The sequence below is a fragment of the Carettochelys insculpta genome, chromosome 2 (genome assembly GCF_033958435.1).
Source record: "Carettochelys insculpta isolate YL-2023 chromosome 2, ASM3395843v1, whole genome shotgun sequence".
NCBI lineage: Eukaryota > Metazoa > Chordata > Testudines > Carettochelyidae > Carettochelys > Carettochelys insculpta.
The window spans coordinates 3066808-3087217 of NC_134138.1; the positions used below are offsets into that span (position 1 = coordinate 3066808).

General features: G+C 62.0%; 1 protein-coding gene across 1 annotated transcript in view; it reads right to left on the reverse strand.

The window, feature by feature from the left end:
- Positions 1-9744: 9744 nt before the first annotated feature.
- SLC39A4 (solute carrier family 39 member 4) overlaps positions 9745-20410 on the reverse strand; it is a 41468-nt gene continuing 30802 nt past the window's right edge. Inside the window, exons 7-12 of the mRNA XM_074985559.1 lie at positions 14818-14979; positions 12923-13030; positions 12593-12647; positions 11055-11207; positions 10597-10784; positions 9745-9887 (exon numbers count right to left, since the gene is read on the reverse strand). Of these exons, the coding sequence (XP_074841660.1) occupies positions 9756-9887; positions 10597-10784; positions 11055-11207; positions 12593-12647; positions 12923-13030; positions 14818-14979 (798 nt within the window). The 3' untranslated portion in view covers positions 9745-9755. The remainder of the gene's footprint in view (positions 9888-10596; positions 10785-11054; positions 11208-12592; positions 12648-12922; positions 13031-14817; positions 14980-20410) is intronic.

Genomic DNA, 20410 nt, shown 5'->3' on the forward strand with positions numbered 1-20410 from the left:
GCCGGGGGGGGGGGAGGTGGGGCCGGTGCAGAGGCTGAGCTGGGGGGATGTGGGGCCAGGGCAGGGGCCGAGCCGTGGGGGGGATGTGGGGCCGGTGCAGAGGCTGAGCTGGGGGGATGTGGGGCCAGGGCAGGGGCCGAGCCGGCAGGGGATGTGGGGCCGGTGCAGAGGCTGAGCTGGGGGGATGTGGGGCTAGGGCAGGGGCCAAGCCGGAGGGGGGATGTGGGGCCAGGCAGAGGCTGAGCCGGGGAGATGTGGGGCCAGGGCAGGGGCCGAGTCGGGGCGGGGGGATGTGGGGTAGGGTATGGCAGGGGCTGAGCCCGGGGGAGGATCTGGGGCAGGGGCTGAGCTGGGGGGAGGTAGGGGGTAGGCACAGGGGCTGAGCCACCGCCCACTCCCAGGTTCCTCCAGCAGCTGCAGGGCTCCTTGTCCCCTCACCCCTCCCTGCTGCCCCCATTGCCTCTCCAAGGAGGGCACACTGTGTGGGGAGTCCCCCTCCATTGGCTCAACTCCTCTGCATCCGGACCAAGGTTTCCTCCCATCTTCTCCATCGGTGTGCGGAGTACATTTCTGCATGCCCTGAGGCGTGGGCGAGTGTGCAGCACCTGGAGAGAGAAAACACTTCCACGTGGGCACATTGCTAATCAGCTGGGTTCCTGTGGGACCACACAAGCCTGCAGCTTATGGGAATACTGGCCCAGCCCCCTGCTGAGCCCCATCCATCCCAACAGCCAGATACCCCCGACTCTGCCCCAGCCACCTTCACCAGAACCCACCTCTGCTGAGTCCCATTCCGCCTGCTCCCAGAACTTGGCAAACCCCTGTGCATCCACATCCCGGCCCCTGACTGACCTGCCCACACCTACATGGCTGCACACAGCACCCTCTCAACCTGCACCTGGATCCCTCCACACTTGGATGCTTCCAGGCTGGGCCTGCCTGCCTTCCCACGGCAGGATCGGCAGCCTGGCACGGCATGCGTGTCATAGACTCTCGCTAGCTTGGTGCACCTGCATGGAGGGGAAGGAGACAAGCTTTGGCAGTGCATCGGTTTGATGTGTGCACTGCATGTACTGAAGAAAATCGTAATTACTGGAGAGCATCTTTTCTGGGCCGAGAAAACAGACCACCCCAGAAGCGATCAGGCCTCCCATCCCAGGAGACCAGGCTGTGTTTCCATAGACAAAGGTGACAGAGGGACGGAGTGAACCTGACCTTATGGTGATGGTTTGGACTATATCAGTAAAGCCGAGAGGGGAACACTGGTGTCTGGGCAGCCCAGGGTCCCAATAATTGCCCAAGCTTGCACCTGGAGAGGTACTCCAGCATCGCTAACAGCGTTGAACCAACACAGGAGGTAACAGATACCGGTTCAACAGATGCAGCAAGGACTGTCACTCATGTGGGTCTTCACAGTCACAGCTGACGCTGCAAATGAGGATGCCAAATGGAACTACAAAGGGCGCGATCCATAGTCTACGTAGACTGAAGGATGCTACTATTGCTGTTACATATCTGGGTTTTATTTCTGTTGTGGGAGGGTGACGACTGCAAGGTGTTTTTTTAAATGCCATTAACAGGCGCGTCTGCTCTGTGCAAGGTTGAGCTGTGGGAGCCACGAGGCACGCTTTTTGCAGCAATCTCTGGAGTGGGCCATACGAATCTTGTGGCTGTTGCTTCTCATCTCTCCCCTGCCGCCCCCCCCCCCCCTTTCGCCTGGAATTTGAGGAACAAACTGAAAGCTGAAATTCTGGTTTCAGGTTCTCACCAGGGGACTCGGGATCACTGGAGGCCCAAATGCAGCAGTCGTGGCCGGTCCACAGGGATGGAACTAGCTGGTGTCCTTAGAGACATCACCGGGCTCCTGGGCCTCTTCTAGCTCCCCCAACAAAGCTAGACCTCAAAGGGCAGGGCTACGCTCCAGAGCGAGGGAGCATGGGGAGGGTGCTTTAAGCTGAGGGGGGAAAGACGCTCTCCTGCCAGCATAGCACAATAGCACAGTCTGGGCAGGAGAAGGGGTAGGAGGCTGGGGACGGTAGCACAGGGACCCTTTTCGTGCCCTTTGTGCTTTAGTTACGCCACAGTAAGGCTGTATGTACAGTACAGTCTGGACCCATGCTCGGAGATCAATGCACCAGCAGTTGATTTAGCACGTCTAGTGAAGATGAGAGTTTCTACAAGGATGTTAGCCACTAGAAGGTGGTCAGGGAAGGTGTGGGGCCCTTCCTTAATGGGAAAGGGAACCTTGTGGCAGATGATGCGCAAAAAGCTGACGTACTCGATGCTTTTCTTGCCTGAGACTTCCAAGAGATGGTTAGCTCCCAGAGTGATGCCTCGGGCAGCAGAGCGTGGGGCGGGGGTGGGCAGCCCTCAGTGATGAAAGAACAGGTTAAGGACGATTTAGGAAAGCTGGATGGTCCATGGGGTGGGACCTAATGCAGCCAAGGGTGCTGAGGGAGTTGACTGATGTGATTGCAGAAATATTGGCTGTGATCTTAGAAAACTGGCTATCGGGGGAGTCCGTGGGTGACTGGAAAGAGGCAAATGTAGTGCCCATCTTTTAAAAGGGCAGAAGGACAATCCAGGGAAGCAGAGACCAATCAGCCTCACCTCAGCCCCCAGAAAAACCATGGAGGGATCCCCAAGGACTCTGTACTGAAACACTTGGAGGAGAGGACAGTGATCAGGAATATGGATTCACCAAGAGCAAATCATCCCTGACCAGTCCAATTGCCTTCTGTGTTGAGGTAACTGGCTCTGGGGATGTGAGGAGAGCAGGGGATGTGATATACCTTGACTTTAGCAAAGCTCTTAATATGGTTTTCCGCAGTATTCATGCCAGCAAGTTCAAGTGTGGCTCGGGTAAGTGGATAGAAAGCTGGTTAGACTGCCAGGCTCAACAGGTTGTGATCAACGGCTCAATGTCTGGTTGGCGGCTAGGATCAAGTACAGTGCCCAGCAGCTGGTCTTGGGGCTGGGTTTGTTCAACATCTGCATTAATGATCTGGATGAGTGGGTGGTTTGTACCCTGAACAAGTTTGCAGAGTAATACTAAGCTGGGGGGACAGGTAGATCTGTTGGAGGGTAGGGATGGGGTCCAGCGTGATTTAGATAAATTGGAGGATTGGGCCAAAAGAAATCTGACACAACAAGGAGAAGTGCAGAGTCCTGCCCTGTGGACGGAAGAATCCCCGGCACTGCTACAGGCTGGGGAGTGACCTACGTGGCAGAGCAGCAGAAAAGGACCTGGGGATTACAGTGGGTGAGGGGTTGGATATGCATCAACAGTGGGCCTTGTAGCCAAGAAGGCTAACGGCATAGTGGGCTGCATTAATAGGAGCATTGCCAGCTGATTGAGGGAAGTGACTGTTCCCCTCACTTGGCACTGGTGAGGGCAATAATCTGGGCCCCTTTGATGGGATTTGGGGTCCCCCAAGCTCTGCACCCTGTCTGCAGGCAGGAGTGACTCTCACTCAGCAGGAGAACAGCGGGTTTATTAGCCGACAGGACACAGTGTCGTACAGAGGAGTCGGTACAGCTGGCAGAGACAGCCAGTCCCATCCATGTTGGGGAGAGGAGGCCCCAAGGGGCCCCCAGAGCCGGGGCCTTGCCACCTCCTTGGTCTCGCTTTCTCTCAGCCCCGACTCACTGCTTCCCAACTCCCAGTTCCAATTCAAACCCCCCAGGCTCCACCTCCTCCTCGGTCTCCAGTACAAAGGTGTTACCTGGTCGTCAAGGTTACCCTTAGCAGGAGACCCACACGCTCTGTGAGCCACTCACATACACACAGGTATCCCCCACTCCATCACAGCCCCCCACTACAGGAAGGATGTGGATGCATTGGAGAGAGTCCATCAGAGGGCACCAAAAATTATTATGAGGCTGGAGCACAAGACCTATGAGGATAGGCTGAGGGATTTGGGCTTCTTTAGTTTACAGAAGAGAAGACTTAGAGGTGATTTAATAGCAGCCTTCAACTTCCTGAAGGGGAGCTCTAAAGAGGAGGGTGAGAAACTGTTCTCTGTGGTGTCAGACAGCAGAACAAGGAGCAATGGTCTGAAGTTGAAGAGGGAGAAGTGTAGGTTGGATATTAGGAAAAACTACGTCCCCAGGCGGGTGGTGCAGCACTGGACTGTGTTGCCTAGAGAGGTGGTGGATTCTCCATCCCTGGAGGTTGTCAAGTCCTGGCTTGAGCAAGCCCTGGCTGGGATGACTTAGTTGGGCTGGTCCTGCTGTGGGCCAGGGGTGGGACTCAGTGACGCCTCTGTGATTCTTCTCAGACCCACCATTGACTGCAGATTGCTCTTCAGTCACCCCCTCCCGTCCTACCCCACCCAGAAGAGTGAGGTGAGTGGGCTGGAGAGTTTCTCCTGTCAGTCCCCTTTTGGCAGATACCCTAGTAACTCCCGACGGTGGGCAGTCCAGCTGCGGGTTGTCACCTCCAGGAGGCGTGATAAATTGATCAATCACCTGTCAACTCAAGTACTTCACCTCAACAAGCGCAAGGGGTTCAGTGGGAGACTGTCTCCTTTTGACCAGCTGTAGCGGGGGCTCTGTGGTAAGCAGACCTTCACCTAGCTACAGTCGCACAGCTTAGATCATTGTTCCCTGGTGACAAGGATCAGAGGGGTAGCCAAGTGAGTCTGTAGCTTCAAGAACAACAAGTCCTGTGGCACCTTATAGACCAACATATATTTTGAAGCATAAGCTTTCGTGGGCAAAGACCCACCTCATCAGATAGTGGTGTGGGGGATAGCTCAGTGGTTTGAGCATTACCACCCACCTCCAAACTCAGGGTTGTGAGCTCAGTCCTGGAGAGGACTATTTAGGGGTCTGGGGCAAACAGATTAAAAAACCTCAGGATGGTGTTTGACCCTGCTAAGAGTGCAGGTAATAGACTCCATGACCTCTCAAGGTCCCTATAAGATCTGTATAGCAGACCTTTGCCAAAGACTCCCTGGCTTTAACAGGAATTAGATAAATCACCTCTAGCAGGGTAGAAAACACCTACAGACGAGTGTCCTTTAAAAGTTTTAACTTGAGTAAACGAGTGCCCCGTTTCAACGTAGGTCCATCGAAGTATTTTACTTGAAAATCTAAAAGAGCTAACCCAAGAGAAAGGTGTTTGTTTCTCTATTAAGCTAAAGCTAGTTCTATATTAAAACAACTCTAAAACCAGGAAGACCTGAGTCATAATTACATGAAAATGCTCAGTTTGATTTATTCAGGAATTTGCTTTTATGCTAATATTGATTTTGAAGGGGTAGCTGACAACTTTCCCTCTAATTATTATTTTCCATCCCTGGGCAGAATGAATTTTGTTACATGCACCAAGGGAGGCACGGCTGTGCACCACCAATAGAAACACAGGCTGCCAGCTGTGAGCTCTCTGCCAATCAGCTGGGCAGCACCTGAATTTCTCCTGGCCAGCGCCTACCAGCTCATCTCCCAGGGATCGCTGCTAACTGGTAAACGGGACAAATAATTAAGTTAAAATAAAAAGAAGGGATTAAATAACTGTAAACTGTATTTGTGATTTCAAGTCCATTTGTCATTTGCCTACTGCTAAGAATCAGTAAATCCAGAACTTAGATCTCCATGTATTATTAAGCCGCTTGACCCCACCAAATATAGATGTCTCAGTTTGCCCACAGAGGGGGGACCTTGGTTTGCCAGCTGCCCTCCGGTGCAGAAGGACTCAAGGCCTCGCCATGTGGGCTGCCAGACTTGTCTGGTCCCTGAGGGCCCATCTGGGAGCTGTCCCGCCAGCGGGGAGGGATTGCTTGAGCCTCTGGCCACGTGGCTCCTGGCCCGGGGTCTGGGGTGCTGGGGGTTGGTGCTGTTCCCAGGGAGCAGCCCTGTGACATACCAGCCCCTGGCATGGCCTCAGAGTAGCTGCCGGGGGGTGGGGGGGTGGAATTGTGGGAGGCTTATGGGCAAAGCTGACCGGGCCGTAGGACAGTTCGGGGCAGCCGCCCCCCCCCCACGCTTTGGGGGGCCCGCAGCAGCTGCCTCAACTGCCCTCTGGACGGGACAGTGCCCCATATTGATGTCAGCTGCCGCAGTGGGGCCCAGGGCAGCCTGGAGGATTACTGAGGGAGGCAGGCTGGGATGGCAGCGGAGATCAGACGCCCCCAAAGTCAATGTGGCAGAGCAGGATGCAGAGCGACCCTGCAGCCTGCTCCGTTCTGCCACCCTCTCCCAGCCGGGTCACTCCACTGGCCCGGCCCTGCCCACACCACTCGCCCGGCAATGCAGGGCTGCAGAGAGAGGCCTGGCGCTGGGCTGGGCTGGGTGGGGAGAGGGCAGCAGAGGGTGGTGTGGAGTAGGCCATCGAGTGGATGTGGGAGGGCCTGACCCTATGGCGACCCTGCACCAGCCCCTGGTGAACCCCCAGTTCGTGTCTCGCAGGAGAGGCAGCTTTGGGGAAGGGGTGGGGCTTGGGGCAGTGGATGGCGCAGGGATGGGGTTCTGGGGGATTGCTCCACACCCCTTAGGCATGGTCCTGATGGTGCCCAGGCATGTCCCCCCACACTGCCAGGCCTGCTTGCTGGCCGGAGTCCCCTGCCGCAGGCCATGGCAGCCCCAGCAAGGCGCCGTCCAGCCGGAGCCCAGCCGTGGTGGTGGCAGGCAGAGCCCTGCAGGACGGGCCTGGCACAAACCCTCACAGATCCCCTGGCAGAACCAGGCTGGCAGCCTCCTCCCCAGCCCTGCGGGGAAGGCCTGAGTGTGAGCAGGCGAGGGGCTGTGGCTCCTTAGCTGGGCAGCCCCATGGAACCGGCCGGGGAGGGAGTTCAGGTCTGTGGCAGACTGTGGGAGGTGGTGGCACTGGGAGGCCCTGGCAGAACTCAGGGCCTGATGGGGTTGGGTACTGTGCAGGTAACAGGACGTGCCAGGGAGCCCCAGGGTGTCCCTGTCCAGAGGGGTGCCCAGTGCTGGTCCCAGTGGCATCGCCTGGGGCAGCGGGTGGGAGGCAGAGGACACAAGCCAAGCCCCAGGGAGCGGCGCTGCACGGGCGGAGCTGGGCAGTGCCATGACAGGGCAATCCCTGGGGCAGGACAGAGAACCTCTGACATCTGTCAAGGGGCTGCTCTGGGAACCCCCTGCCGGGCACCAGTCTGCCTTGCTAGTCTGAGCGAGCTGCAGGGGACGGTCGCACCATCCTCCTGGGGGCTGGGTGTGAACAGTGCCACGTCGCTGAGTGCCACAGAGGGCCTGGGGGGCTGGGTGTGAATGGTGCCACGTCTCTCAGTGCCACAGAGGGCCTGGGGGGCTGGGTGTGAATGGTGCCACGTCGCTGAGTGCCACAGAGGGCCTGGGGGGCTGGGTGTGAATGGTGCCACGTCTCTCAGTGCCACAGAGGGCCTGGGGGGGCTGGGTGTGAATGGTGCCATGTCGCTGAGTGCCACAGAGGGCCTGGGGGGCTGGGTGTGAATGGTACCATGTCTCTCAGTGCCACAGAGGGCCTGGGGGCTGGGTGTGAATGGTGCCACGTCTCTCAGTGCCACTGGGGGGCTGGGTGTGAATGGTGCCACATCTCTCAGTGCCACAGAGGGGCCAGCGGGGGCTGGGTGTGAATGGTGCCACATCCCTCAGTGCCACAGAGGGCCTGGGGGGGCTGGGTGTGAATGGTGCCACGTCGCTGAGTGCCACAGAGGGCCTGGGGGGCTGGGTGTGAATGGTGCCACGTCGCTGAGTGCCACAGAGGGCCTGGGGGGCTGGGTGTGAATGGTGCCACGTCTCTCAGTGCCACAGAGGGCCTGGGGGGGCTGGGTGTGAATGGTGCCATGTCGCTGAGTGCCACAGAGGGCCTGGGGGGCTGGGTGTGAATGGTACCATGTCTCTCAGTGCCACAGAGGGCCTGGGGGCTGGGTGTGAATGGTGCCACGTCTCTCAGTGCCACTGGGGGGCTGGGTGTGAATGGTGCCACATCTCTCAGTGCCACAGAGGGGCCAGCGGGGGCTGGGTGTGAATGGTGCCACATCCCTCAGTGCCACAGAGGGCCTGGGGGGGCTGGGTGTGAATGGTGCCACGTCTCTCAGTGCCACAGAGGGCCTGGGGGGCTGGGTGTGAATGGTGCCACGTCTCTCAGTGCCACAGAGGGGCCTGGGGGCTGGGTGTGAATGGTGCCACGTCTCTCAGTGCCACAGAGGACCTGGGGGGCTGGGTGTGAATGGTGCCACGTCTCTTAGTGCCACAGAGGGCCTGGGGGGGCTGGGTGTGAATGGTGCCACGTCTCTCAGTGCCACAGAGGGGCTGGGTGTGAATGGTGCCACGTCTCTCAGTGCCACAGAGGACCTGGGGGACTGGGTGTGAATGGTGCCACGTCTCTCAGTGCCACAGAGGGCGTGGGGGCTGGGTGTGAATGGTGCCATGTGCCACAGAGGGCCTGGGGGCTGGGTGTGAATGGTGCCACGTCCCTCAGTGCCACAGAGGGCCTGGGGGGGCTGGGTGTGAATGGTGCCACATCTCTCAGTGCCACAGAGGGCCTGGGGGGCTGGGTGTGAATGGTGCCACGTCTCTCAGTGCCACAGAGGGGCCTGGGGGCTGGGTGTGAATGGTGCCACATCTCTCAGTGCCACAGAGGGGCCAGTGGGGGCTGGGTGTGAATGGTGCCACGTCTCTCAGTGCCACAGAGGGCCTGGGGGGCTGGGTGTGAATGGTGCCACGTCCCTCAGTGCCACAGAGGGCCTGGGGGCTGGGTGTGAATGGTGCCACGTCTCTCAGTTGCACAGAGGGCCTGGGGGGCTGGGTGTGAATGGTGCCACGTCTCTCAGTGCCACAGAGGGGCCAGCGGGGGCTGGGTGTGAATGGTGCCACGTCTCTCAGTGCCACAGAGGGGCCAGCGGGGGCTGGGTGTGAATGGTGCCACGTCTCTCAGTGCCAAAGACGGGCCTGGGGGCTGGGTGTGAATGGTGCCACGTCCCTCAGTGCCACAGAGGGGCCAGCAGGGGCTGGGTGTGAATGGTGCCACGTCTCTCAGTTGCACAGAGGGCCTGGGGGGCTGGGTGTGAATGGTGCCACGTCTCTCAGTGCCACAGAGGGGCCAGCGGGGGCTGGGTGTGAATGGTGCCACGTCTCTCAGTGCCACAGAGGGGCCAGCGGGGGCTGGGTGTGAATGGTGCCACGTCTCTCAGTGCCAAAGACGGGCCTGGGGGCTGGGTGTGAATGGTGCCACGTCTCTCAGTGCCACAGAGGGGCCAGCAGGGGCTGGGTGTGAATGGTGCCACGTCTCTCAGTGCCACAGAGGGGCCTGGGGGCTGGGTGTGAATGGTGCCACGTCTCTCAGTGCCACAGAGGACCTGGGGGCTGGGTGTGAACGGTGCCACGTCTCTCAGTGCCACAGAGGGGCCTGGGGGCTGGGTGTGAATGGTACCACGTCTCTCAGTGCCACAGAGGGGCCCGGGGGCTGGGTGTGAATGGTGCCACGTCTCTCAGTGCCACAGAGGGCCTGGGGGCTGGGTGTGAATGGTGCCATGTCGCTGAGTGCCACAGAGGGGCCAGCGGGGGCTGGGTGTGAATGGTGCCACGTCCCTCAGTGCCACAGAGGGCCTGGGGGGGCTGTTGCTTCCCCAGCACAGAGCACAGCGAGGGGTGCAGGCTCTGTGCAGTGCCCCTCCCCTTGCAGGGACCCCACTCTGGCAGATCGGTCCCTGGGCTGCGGGGAAGAGTAGCCTCCCTCAATCCTCCCCACGGTCCAGTCACCCCCTCTCCCCAGGCAGCCCCCGCCCTCCACTGGCGTTGGTCCGTGGGGGTCAGAACAGGGCAAGGTTCTCCTCGTAGAGCGACAGCAGCAGCAGGATGGCCCAACCCGCCAGCAGCCCCAGATTGTGCAGGGTGAACAGCAGCCATGGGCGTTTGTCCTTCACATTCATCATGGTCGGCAGCTGGAAGGGAAGGGGTCTCAGCTCGGCCTGCAGCCTCCGTGTCCAGCGCGGAGCCCGTCTCCAGGCGCGTGGCCCGGTAGCCTCCCTCTGCACCGTGAGGGCGACTCCCTCAGGTTACAGCCCCGCCCAGCTCTCCCAGCAGGATTCAGGGCGCCCAGCACTGAAATGCAGCCACCTCTGGGGTGGGCCAGGGCAGGAGGTTCCTGGCCACAGCACCACAGCCCAGCCAACTCCCTGCTGTGGGAGCAGGGTGAAGGGCAGCCCCCACGTGGGGTGTGGCCAGCATTGTCAGGGGGCGCCCATGGCCCCAGGGGCAGCAAAGGACCCGGGGCGGGACCAGCAGCACCCACTAGTGCTGGGCTGGGACACCTCAGCCATCAGGGACCCCGACAGGACAGCGCCCCCAAGCGAGTCCCCCCCCCCACACCTCACTTTCTGCACCTCAGCCCCTGCACAGGCCATGCTGGGCTCTGCCGGGCCAGGGAGCCGGCGCCCTGCTCTGCCCTGCCTTCCTGGAAGGCCTCCGGCCCTGGAGCGCCCCTGCTGGCCCACGGCGCTCTGCTGAGCTCCCCCGGCTGGGCGCCGGACACGGGGGGGTGAGGAGGCTGCGGTGACACCCCCCAGCCTCAGCCGAACAGGGACTTCTGGGCCTCCCTGGCCCAGCAGGGCTGGCAGAGGCTCCGCGAGCGCCCTGGGGGCAGGTGCTCACCATGTCGCACAGGGCCACGTAGAGGAAGAGCCCCGTGGCCACGGTGAAGATCCAGGCCTGGAAGGCCTCGCCCGTGGCCACCGAGAGCGCGATGTAGAGGCCGAGGAAGGCGGTCAGGCTGCTGCCGACGTTCAGCGCCACGGCCGTCTTCACGCTCAGCCCGGCGTGCAGCAGGGCCGCAAAGTCCCCTGGGGGCAGAGGGAAGCACGTCAGGGGGCAGCTGCCACCAGCCCCGGCTGCCACCCCCCCCACCACGCCCAGCCCCAAGGAGCTGCCTGGGCCAGCCTGGGCTGGGCATCCCCTTCCCTGGGCTGGCCCTCAGGAGCCGCCCCAGCTAGCCGGGTTGAGCCCCTCAGAGCCGGGCCCAGGCCAGGCCCTGGGAAGGCGCCACGGTCTCAGCCTAGTGCCAGCAGAGCACCGGCGACCCTCCAGCCCTGGGGCCCGGGTGAGCCACCCACCTAGCTCGTGGGGCAGCTCGTGGCACAGCACGGCCAGCGAGGTGGCCAGCCCCGTCCGCCAGGAGGTGGAGAAGGCGGCGCCCATGGCCAGCCCGTCGGCGAAGTTGTGGATACCGTCTCCGATGGTGATCATGTAGGGGATCATGCGCTGCTCTGCGGAGCGAGGTGAGGCAGGGCTGAGCTGGGCCTCTTCCGAAGGAGAGACCCTGGGCAGCCCGGTCCTGCCCAGCCGCCCACACCCCCTGCCCCACGACCCCTGTCCTGCCCAGCCGCCCAGACCCCCTGCCCCACCAGCCCGGTCCTGCCCAGCCGCCCAGACCCCCTGCCCCACCACCCTGGTCCTGCCCAGCCACCCAGACCCCCTGCCCCACCAGCCCGGTCCTGCCCAGTCGCCCAGACCCCCTGCCCCACCACCCTGGTCCTGCCCAGCCACCCAGACCCCCTGCCCCACCAGCCCGGTCCTGCCCAGTCGCCCAGACCCCCTGCCCCACCAGCCCGGTCCTGCCCGGTCCTGCCCAGTCGCCCAGACCCCCTGCCCCACCACCCTGGTCCTGCCCAGCCACCCAGACCCCCTGCCCCACCAGCCCGGTCCTGCCCAGCCGCCCAGACCCCCTGCCCCACCACCCTGGTCCTGCCCAGCCACCCAGACCCCCTGCCCCACCAGCCCGGTCCTGCCCAGCCACCCAGACCCCCTGCCCCACCACCCTGGTCCTGCCCAGCCACCTAGACCTCCTGCCCCACCAGCCCCATCCTGCCCAGCTGCCCAGACCCTCTGCCCCACCAGCCTGGTCCTCCCCCAGCTGCCCAGACCCCATGCCCCACCAGCCCCATCCTGCCCAGCTGCCCAGACCCTCTGCCCCACCAGCCTGGTCCTCCCCCAGCTGCCCAGACCCCCTGCCCATTGCCCCCAGCCATCCAGACCCCCTGCCCTAGTTAGCCAGATCCCCTCCCCACCAGCCTGGGAATCCCTGCTCCTGCCAGCCTCGGATCCCACACCCCGCACCTCCAAGCCCAGCCAACCTGGACCTGCCTCGCCCTGCACAGGCTCAGTCCAGCTGCCCTGGTGCCCATCTCTGAGACCAGTGCACAGTGGCTACTTTAGGGATGCGTCACAAAGCCCCAAAGAGCCCCTTGGCCCCATGCAGGAAAGCTCTGCCTGGGCTGGCCCCTGGGCTGGGGCAGAGCAATGCATGCCAACCAGCCTCCCCCACTGCAAACCCCGTGGCCAAACAGATAAAGTGCCAGGCGCTGGGGATTGTGGGTTCAAGTCCCACCTGGGTCAGGGTAACAAGTCTCTGCTTTTCCTGGGTTGGATGAGTGCCCTGAGGCAGCAAAACTGCCGGGCACCTGCCGGTCTCTCTCTCCAGTTGTGTGAAGGCAGGGGACTGTAAGGCCCTACCCTGGCCCCGAAGCGGAGGGCAGCCCATAGGCCATGCGCATCCTCAGCTCCAGCCTTCCAGTGCCTGGGTCTGGGATGGGTGCCTGATGGGTGGAGCTGGCACCACCTGGGGAGGGGCTCGCAGGGCAGAGACACTTACCCCGGCTGCGTCTCCCATGTCCCATCTTGCTGGCACTGGTTTCCTCGGTGGAGACCTGGGAAGGACAAAGGGAGCATGAGGAACAGCCCCAGGGGGATGGGGGAACCCCTCCGCTGAGAGCAGCTGCCAGAGGCTGCGCCATGGGGCCCAGACCAACACCCCAGCAGTGAGCCGTGGGCCCCCAGCTATGCCCCCAGGTCCCCGGCGCAGCTGGCGTGGGGCACGCGTCCAGCAGCAAATGCCTGTTAGAACTGCCCCTTAACCCCTTCCGTGCTGGCTGGCCCCAGAGGGCAGGGCAAGGCAATGCTCAGGGGTGCGCCGGGGCCATACCAGCTCGGTCTGCGAGGCTCCCTTCTCCTGCTTCTTCCTCTTCCGCTCAGCCTGGTATTGCTGCAGGGACATGGTGTGGTCGTGCGAGTGGCCCCCGCCAGCCTCCTCCTGCCAGAGCAACACACACAGCTGGCACCGCGGGGCCCCCAGCCCCTGCCTTGGGGGGCAGCAGCCCGGGGCACAGAGACACCTCAGGGAACAACCAGCCCTGTCGTAGCGAAAGGGCCGGATCTTTAATCCTTTGCAGCAGGACAGCTCTCGTCCCCTGCCCCCAGGGCACTGGGCTGCCAGGCAAGTGTGACAGGACTGGGCGGTGAGCTGACCATACAGAACACTGTTTCAACCACTGTTCTAGGTTCGCACCAACTCGTGGGCCAAGGGTGGGTCTGTGCCAAGCCGACGGTTTGCTGTGGCTGCTCACGCTGCTCGTGTGCTGGGAGCCTTTCTGTACACCATGTTACGAGTCTGGCCCTTGTGCTGGAGTGCGGGGGGCATGTGTGAGACTCAGGCTGGATGTGTGAGACAAGCAGAGCAGCTCCCAGCGGCTAAGGATGACCCTGGGGCTGTAACCTACGCTGGCAGGTAACACCTCTGCCCTGAGCACAGTGCAGGGAGGAGCCGAGTGGGGTTTGAATTGGAAGCGGCAGTGAGAAGCTGAGGGGAGAGGGAGCTGGAAGGAGCCAGCCTGGCGAGGGGGAAGCTGCACCCCAGAGGGGCCCCCCTCGGGCTCCTCTCTCCAGGACGGGTTGGAATGACTGTCTCTGCCGGCTGCACTGACTCTCCTGTAAGAAACTGAGCCTCTGTTGCCTCATAAACTTCCTGTTCCACCTGTTGAGTGAGAGTCCCTCCTGCCTGCGGCTGGGGTGCAGAGCCTGGGGACCCCTGAACCCCCTCACAGCCCTGCACTTGCATTTCAAGCTGCAGGCTTGGCCAGCATCAAGGGCTCCTGGTGCAGCCAATAGCAGCACCGCCCTGACCTTGGGCCTCCAGCGGTGCCAATCCACGTCAGAGGAGCTTTGCTGGGAACCTTCAGACCAGCAGGGAAGCCGTGGCTGCTGCACATACATGTCTCCTCGACCTGGAAGGGACCTTGGGAGGTCATCTCATCCAGCCCCCTGCTCTCTTGCTGCCTAAGAAGGTCTGAGTCAGGCCTGGACAGGGCCTGTCCCACGTGACAGACTCCATCTTGGAGATCCCTGTCACACAGCCAGCCCAAAGGGGTTCCCTCCACGTGGGAATAGGTAGAAAAAGGGCCCTGGCGGTTTCTCTAGTTTGTCTTCATGCCAACCAATCACCTCTGTCGGGGCTGTGCTTCAACCTGAAGCCAAGGAGGGTTCCAGAGACTGAGCTCAGAGAGCTGTAGGTCATTCCACCTACAGGCCGGCACCAAGAACTCTGCAACTAGGGCGTGGGACTTGATTTCTTTAACAACTTTAACTCTCCCTCCCTCTTTCCTTCTTTTTTAATCTTCAGAGTCCAGAGTCGAAAGGACTGGCGAGCAAGGTGCTTTCTTAGGTCCGAGCTGAGGTGCACATTGGCCTGGGGATGTGGCTTGTCCTTTGGGACGGGAAGAACCTGCGTGGATGGGGTGAGATTGGTTTGCATAACCTCTCATCCCTCTAAGGAGGGGACTCATGATAGCCCAGGGAGCCGGAGTGGCAGAGGGAATAGTCTGTGTGGTTTCTAGCTGGCCAGCACAGCAAACAAAGGTGCTTTGTGTGACAGGTTTGGCCCCCAGAGACACGCCCCCCCGGTGAGCCCTGTCCCACTCTCCACTGCCCCTTGCCCCTTGCCCCTATTGAGCCCCTGCCCTGTCCCGGGGTCAGCACCATCTGTTCAGTGCTGTGCACCCCTCCAAAATGCCCCCCGTCCTCCCGCCTCCGGCGCCCCCAGACCTTGTGCTCCCCATGCTCCAGGAGGCTGAAGAGCTTCTCCAGGAGGAAGAAGGCATAGAGGCCACCCAGCACAGCCAGCAGCTTCCAGGTGCTGTCTGAGGTCCCAGCCGCCTCGGCCCCATGCGCCTGCCCGTCATCAGCGTGGGCGTGCAGGCCCAGGAACTGCAAGGGCAGAGCTAGGCAGTCTTGGCCAGGAGAGCAGGGGAGGGGTGCAGCACTCACTTGGATGTGCTGGGACCCCTCGTCTCTGCCTGCCCCCCTGTCCCCATGCTGGCCAGCACACATCTGCACGCCCAAAAGCCCATCTGCACACCCACACGCCCATCTGCACACCCACACACCTATTCACCCACCTGCACGCCCACACGCCCATCTGCACACCCCCACACCTATTCACCCACCTGCACGCCCACACGCCCATCTGCACGCCCACACGCCCATCTGCACACCCCCACACCTATTCACCCACCTGCACGCCCAAATGCCCATCTGCACACCCACACGCCCATCTGCACACCCACCTGCACGCCCACACGCCCATCTGCACACCCCCACACCTATTCACCCACCTGCACGCCCACACGCCCATCTGCACACCCCCACACCTATTCACCCACCTGCACGCCCAAACGCCCATCTGCACACCCACACGCCCATCTGCACACCCACGTGCACGCCCACACGCCCATCTGCACACCCCCACACCTATTCACCCACCTGCACGCCCACACGCCCATCTGCACACCCCCACACCTATTCACCCACCTGCACGCCCAAACGCCCATCTGCACACCCCCACACCTATTCACCCACCTGCACGCCCACACACCCATCTGCACACCCCCACACCTATTCACCCACCTGCACGCCCAAACGCCCATCTGCACACCCACACACCTATTCACCCACCTGCACGCCCACACGCCCATCTGCACACCCACACGCCCATCTGCACACCCACACACCTATTCACCCACCTGCACGCCCACACGCCCATCTGCACACCCACACGCCCATCTGCACACCCCCACACCTATTCACCCACCTGCACGCCCACACGCCCATCTGCACACCCACACGCCCATCTGCACACCCCCACACCTATTCACCCACCTGCACGCCCAAACACCCATCTGCACACCCCCACACCTATTCACCCACCTGCACACCCACACGCCCATCTGCACACCCACACGCCCATCTGCACACCCACCTGCACGCCCACACGCCCATCTGCACACCCCCACACCTATTCACCCACCTGCACGCCCACACGCCCATCTGCACACCCCCACACCTATTCACCCACCTGCACGCCCAAACGCCCATCTGCACACCCACACGCCCATCTGCACACCCACCTGCACGCCCACACGCCCATCTGCACACCCCCACACCTATTCACCCACCTGCACGCCCACACGCCCATCTGCACACCCCCACACCTATTCACCCACCTGCACGCCCAAACACCCATCTGCACACCCACACGCCCATCTGCACACCCCCACACCTATTCACCCACCTGCACGCCCAAACGCCCATCTGCACACCCCCACACCTATTCACCCACCTGCACGCCCACACACCCATCTGCACACCCCCACACCTATTCACCCACCTGCACGCCCAAACGCCCATCTGCACACCCACACACCTATTCACCCACCTGCACGCCCACACGCCCATCTGCACACCCACATGCCCATCTGCACACCCCCACACCTATTCACCCACCTGCACGCCCACACGCCCATCTGCACACCCACACGCCCATCTGCACACCCACACGCCCATCTGCACACCCCCACACCTATTCACTCACCTGCACACCCACACGCCCATCTGCACACCCCCACACCTATTCACCCACCTGCACGCCCAAACGCCCATCTGCACACCCACCTGCACGCCCACACGCCCATCTGCACACCCTCACAACTATTCACCCACCTGCACGCCCAAACGCCCATCTGCACACCCACACGCCCATCTGCACACCCCCACACCTATTCACCCACCTGCACGCCCAAACGCCCATCTGCACACCCACACGCCCATCTGCACACTCACCTGCACGCCCACACGCCCATCTGCACACCCCCACACCTATTCACCCACCTGCACGCCCACACGCCCATCTGCACACCCCCACACCTATTCACCCACCTGCACGCCCAAACGCCCATCTGCACACCCCCACACCTATTCACCCACCTGCATGCCCAAACGCCCATCTGTACACCCCCACACCTATTCACCCACCTGCACGCCCACACACCCATCTGCACACCCCCACACCTATTCACCCACCTGCACGCCCAAACGCCCATCTGCACACCCACACACCTATTCACCCACCTGCACGCCCACACGCCCATCTGCACACCCACACACCCATCTGCACACCCACACGCCCATCTGCACACCCCCACACCTATTCACCCACCTGCACGCCCAAACGCCCATCTGCACACCCACACACCTATTCACCCACCTGCACGCCCACACGCCCACCTGCACACCCACACGCCCATCTGCACACCCACACGCCCATCTGCACACCCCCACGCCTATTCACCCATCTGCACGCCCAAACACCCATCTGCACACCCCCACACCTATTCACCCATCTGCACACCCCCACACCTATTCACCCACCTGCACACCCACACGCCCATCTGCACACCCACACGCCCATCTGCACACCCCCACACCTATTCACCCACCTGCACGCCCACACGCCCATCTGCACACCCCCACACCTATTCACCCACCTGCACGCCCAAACACCCATCTGCACACCCCCACACCTATTCACCCACCTGCACACCCACATGCCCATCTGCACACCCACACGCCCATCTGCACACCCCCACACCTATTCACCCACCTGCACGCCCACACGCCCATCTGCACACCCCCACACCTATTCACCCACCTGCATGCCCAAACGCCCATCTTCACACCCACACGCCCATCTGCACACCCACCTGCACGCCCACACGCCCATCTGCACACCCCCACACCTATTCACCCACCTGCACGCCCACACGCCCATCTGCACACCCCCACACCTATTCACCCACCTGCACGCCCAAACACCCATCTGCACACCCACACGCCCATCTGCACACCCCCACACCTATTCACCCACCTGCACGCCCAAACACCCATCTGCACACCCCCACACCTATTCACCCACCTGCACGCCCACACACCCATCTGCACACCCCCACACCTATTCACCCACCTGCACGCCCAAACGCCCATCTGCACACCCACACGCCCATCTGCACACCCCCACACCTATTCACCCACCTGCACGCCCACACGCCCATCTGCACACCCACACGCCCATCTGCACACCCACACGCCCATCTGCACACCCCCACACCTATTCACCCACCTGCACGCCCAAACACCCATCTGCACACCCCCACACCTATTCACCCACCTGCACACCCACACGCCCATCTGCACACCCCCACACCTATTCACCCACCTGCACGCCCAAACGCCCATCTGCACACCCACCTGCACGCCCACACGCCCATCTGCACACCCCCACACCTATTCACCCACCTGCACGCCCACACGCCCATCTGCACACCCCCACACCTATTCACCCACCTGCACGCCCAAACGCCCATCTGCACACCCACACGCCCATCTGCACACCCACACACCCATCTGCACACCCACACGCCCATCTGCACACCCCCACACCTATTCACCCACCTGCACGCCCAAACGCCCATCTGCACACCCACACACCTATTCACCCACCTGCACGCCCACACGCCCACCTGCACACCCACACGCCCATCTGCACACCCACACGCCCATCTGCACACCCCCACGCCTATTCACAAATCTGCACGCCCAAACACCCATCTGCACACCCCCACACCTATTCACCCATCTGCACACCCCCACACCTATTCACCCACCTGCACACCCACACGCCCATCTGCACACCCACACGCCCATCTGCACACCCCCACACCTATTCACCCACCTGCACGCCCACACGCCCATCTGCACACCCCCACACCTATTCACCCACCTGCACGCCCAAACACCCATCTGCACACCCCCACACCTATTCACCCACCTGCACACCCACATGCCCATCTGCACACCCACACGCCCATCTGCACACCCCCACACCTATTCACCCACCTGCACGCCCACACGCCCATCTGCACACCCCCACACCTATTCACCCACCTGCATGCCCAAACGCCCATCTTCACACCCACACGCCCATCTGCACACCCACCTGCACGCCCACACGCCCATCTGCACACCCCCACACCTATTCACCCACCTGCACGCCCACACACCCATCTGCACACCCCCACACCTATTCACCCACCTGCACGCCCAAACACCCATCTGCACACCCACACGCCCATCTGCACACCCCCACACCTATTCACCCACCTGCACGCCCAAACACCCATCTGCACACCCCCACACCTATTCACCCACCTGCACGCCCACACACCCATCTGCACACCCCCACACCTATTCACCCACCTGCACGCCCAAACGCCCATCTGCACACCCACACGCCCATCTGCACACCCCCACACCTATTCACCCACCTGCACGCCCACACGCCCATCTGCACACCCACACGCCCATCTGCACACCCACACGCCCATCTGCACACCCCCACACCTATTCACCCACCTGCACGCCCAAACACCCATCTGCACACCCCCACACCTATTCACCCACCTGCACACCCACACGCCCATCTGCACACCCCCACACCTATTCACCCACCTGCACGCCCAAACGCCCATCTGCACACCCACCTGCACGCCCACACGCCCATCTGCACACCCCCACACCTATTCACCCACCTGCACGCCCACACGCCCATCTGCACACCCCCACACCTATTCACCCACCTGCACGCCCAAACGCCCATCTGCACACCCACACGCCCATCTGCACACCCACACGCCCATCTGCACACTCACCTGCACGCCCACACGCCCATCTGCACACCCCCACACCTATTCACCCACCTGCACGCCCACACGCCCATCTGCACACCCCCACACCTATTCACCCACCTGCACGCCCACACGCCCATCTGCACGCCCACACGCCCATCTGCACACCCCCACACCTATTCACCCACCTGCACGCCCAAATGCCCATCTGCACACCCACACGCCCATCTGCACACCCACCTGCACGCCCACACGCCCATCTGCACACCCCCACACCTATTCACCCACCTGCATGCCCAAACGCCCATCTGCACACCCACACGCCCATCTGCACACCCACCTGCACGCCCACACGCCCATCTGCACACCCCCACACCTATTCACCCACCTGCACGCCCACACGCCCATCTGCACACCCCCACACCTATTCACCCACCTGCACGCCCAAACACCCATCTGCACACCCACACGCCCATCTGCACACCCCCACACCTATTCACCCACCTGCACGCCCAAACGTCCATCTGCACACCCCCACACCTATTCACCCACCTGCACGCCCACACACCCATCTGCACACCCCCACACCTATTCACCCACCTGCACGCCCAAACGCCCAT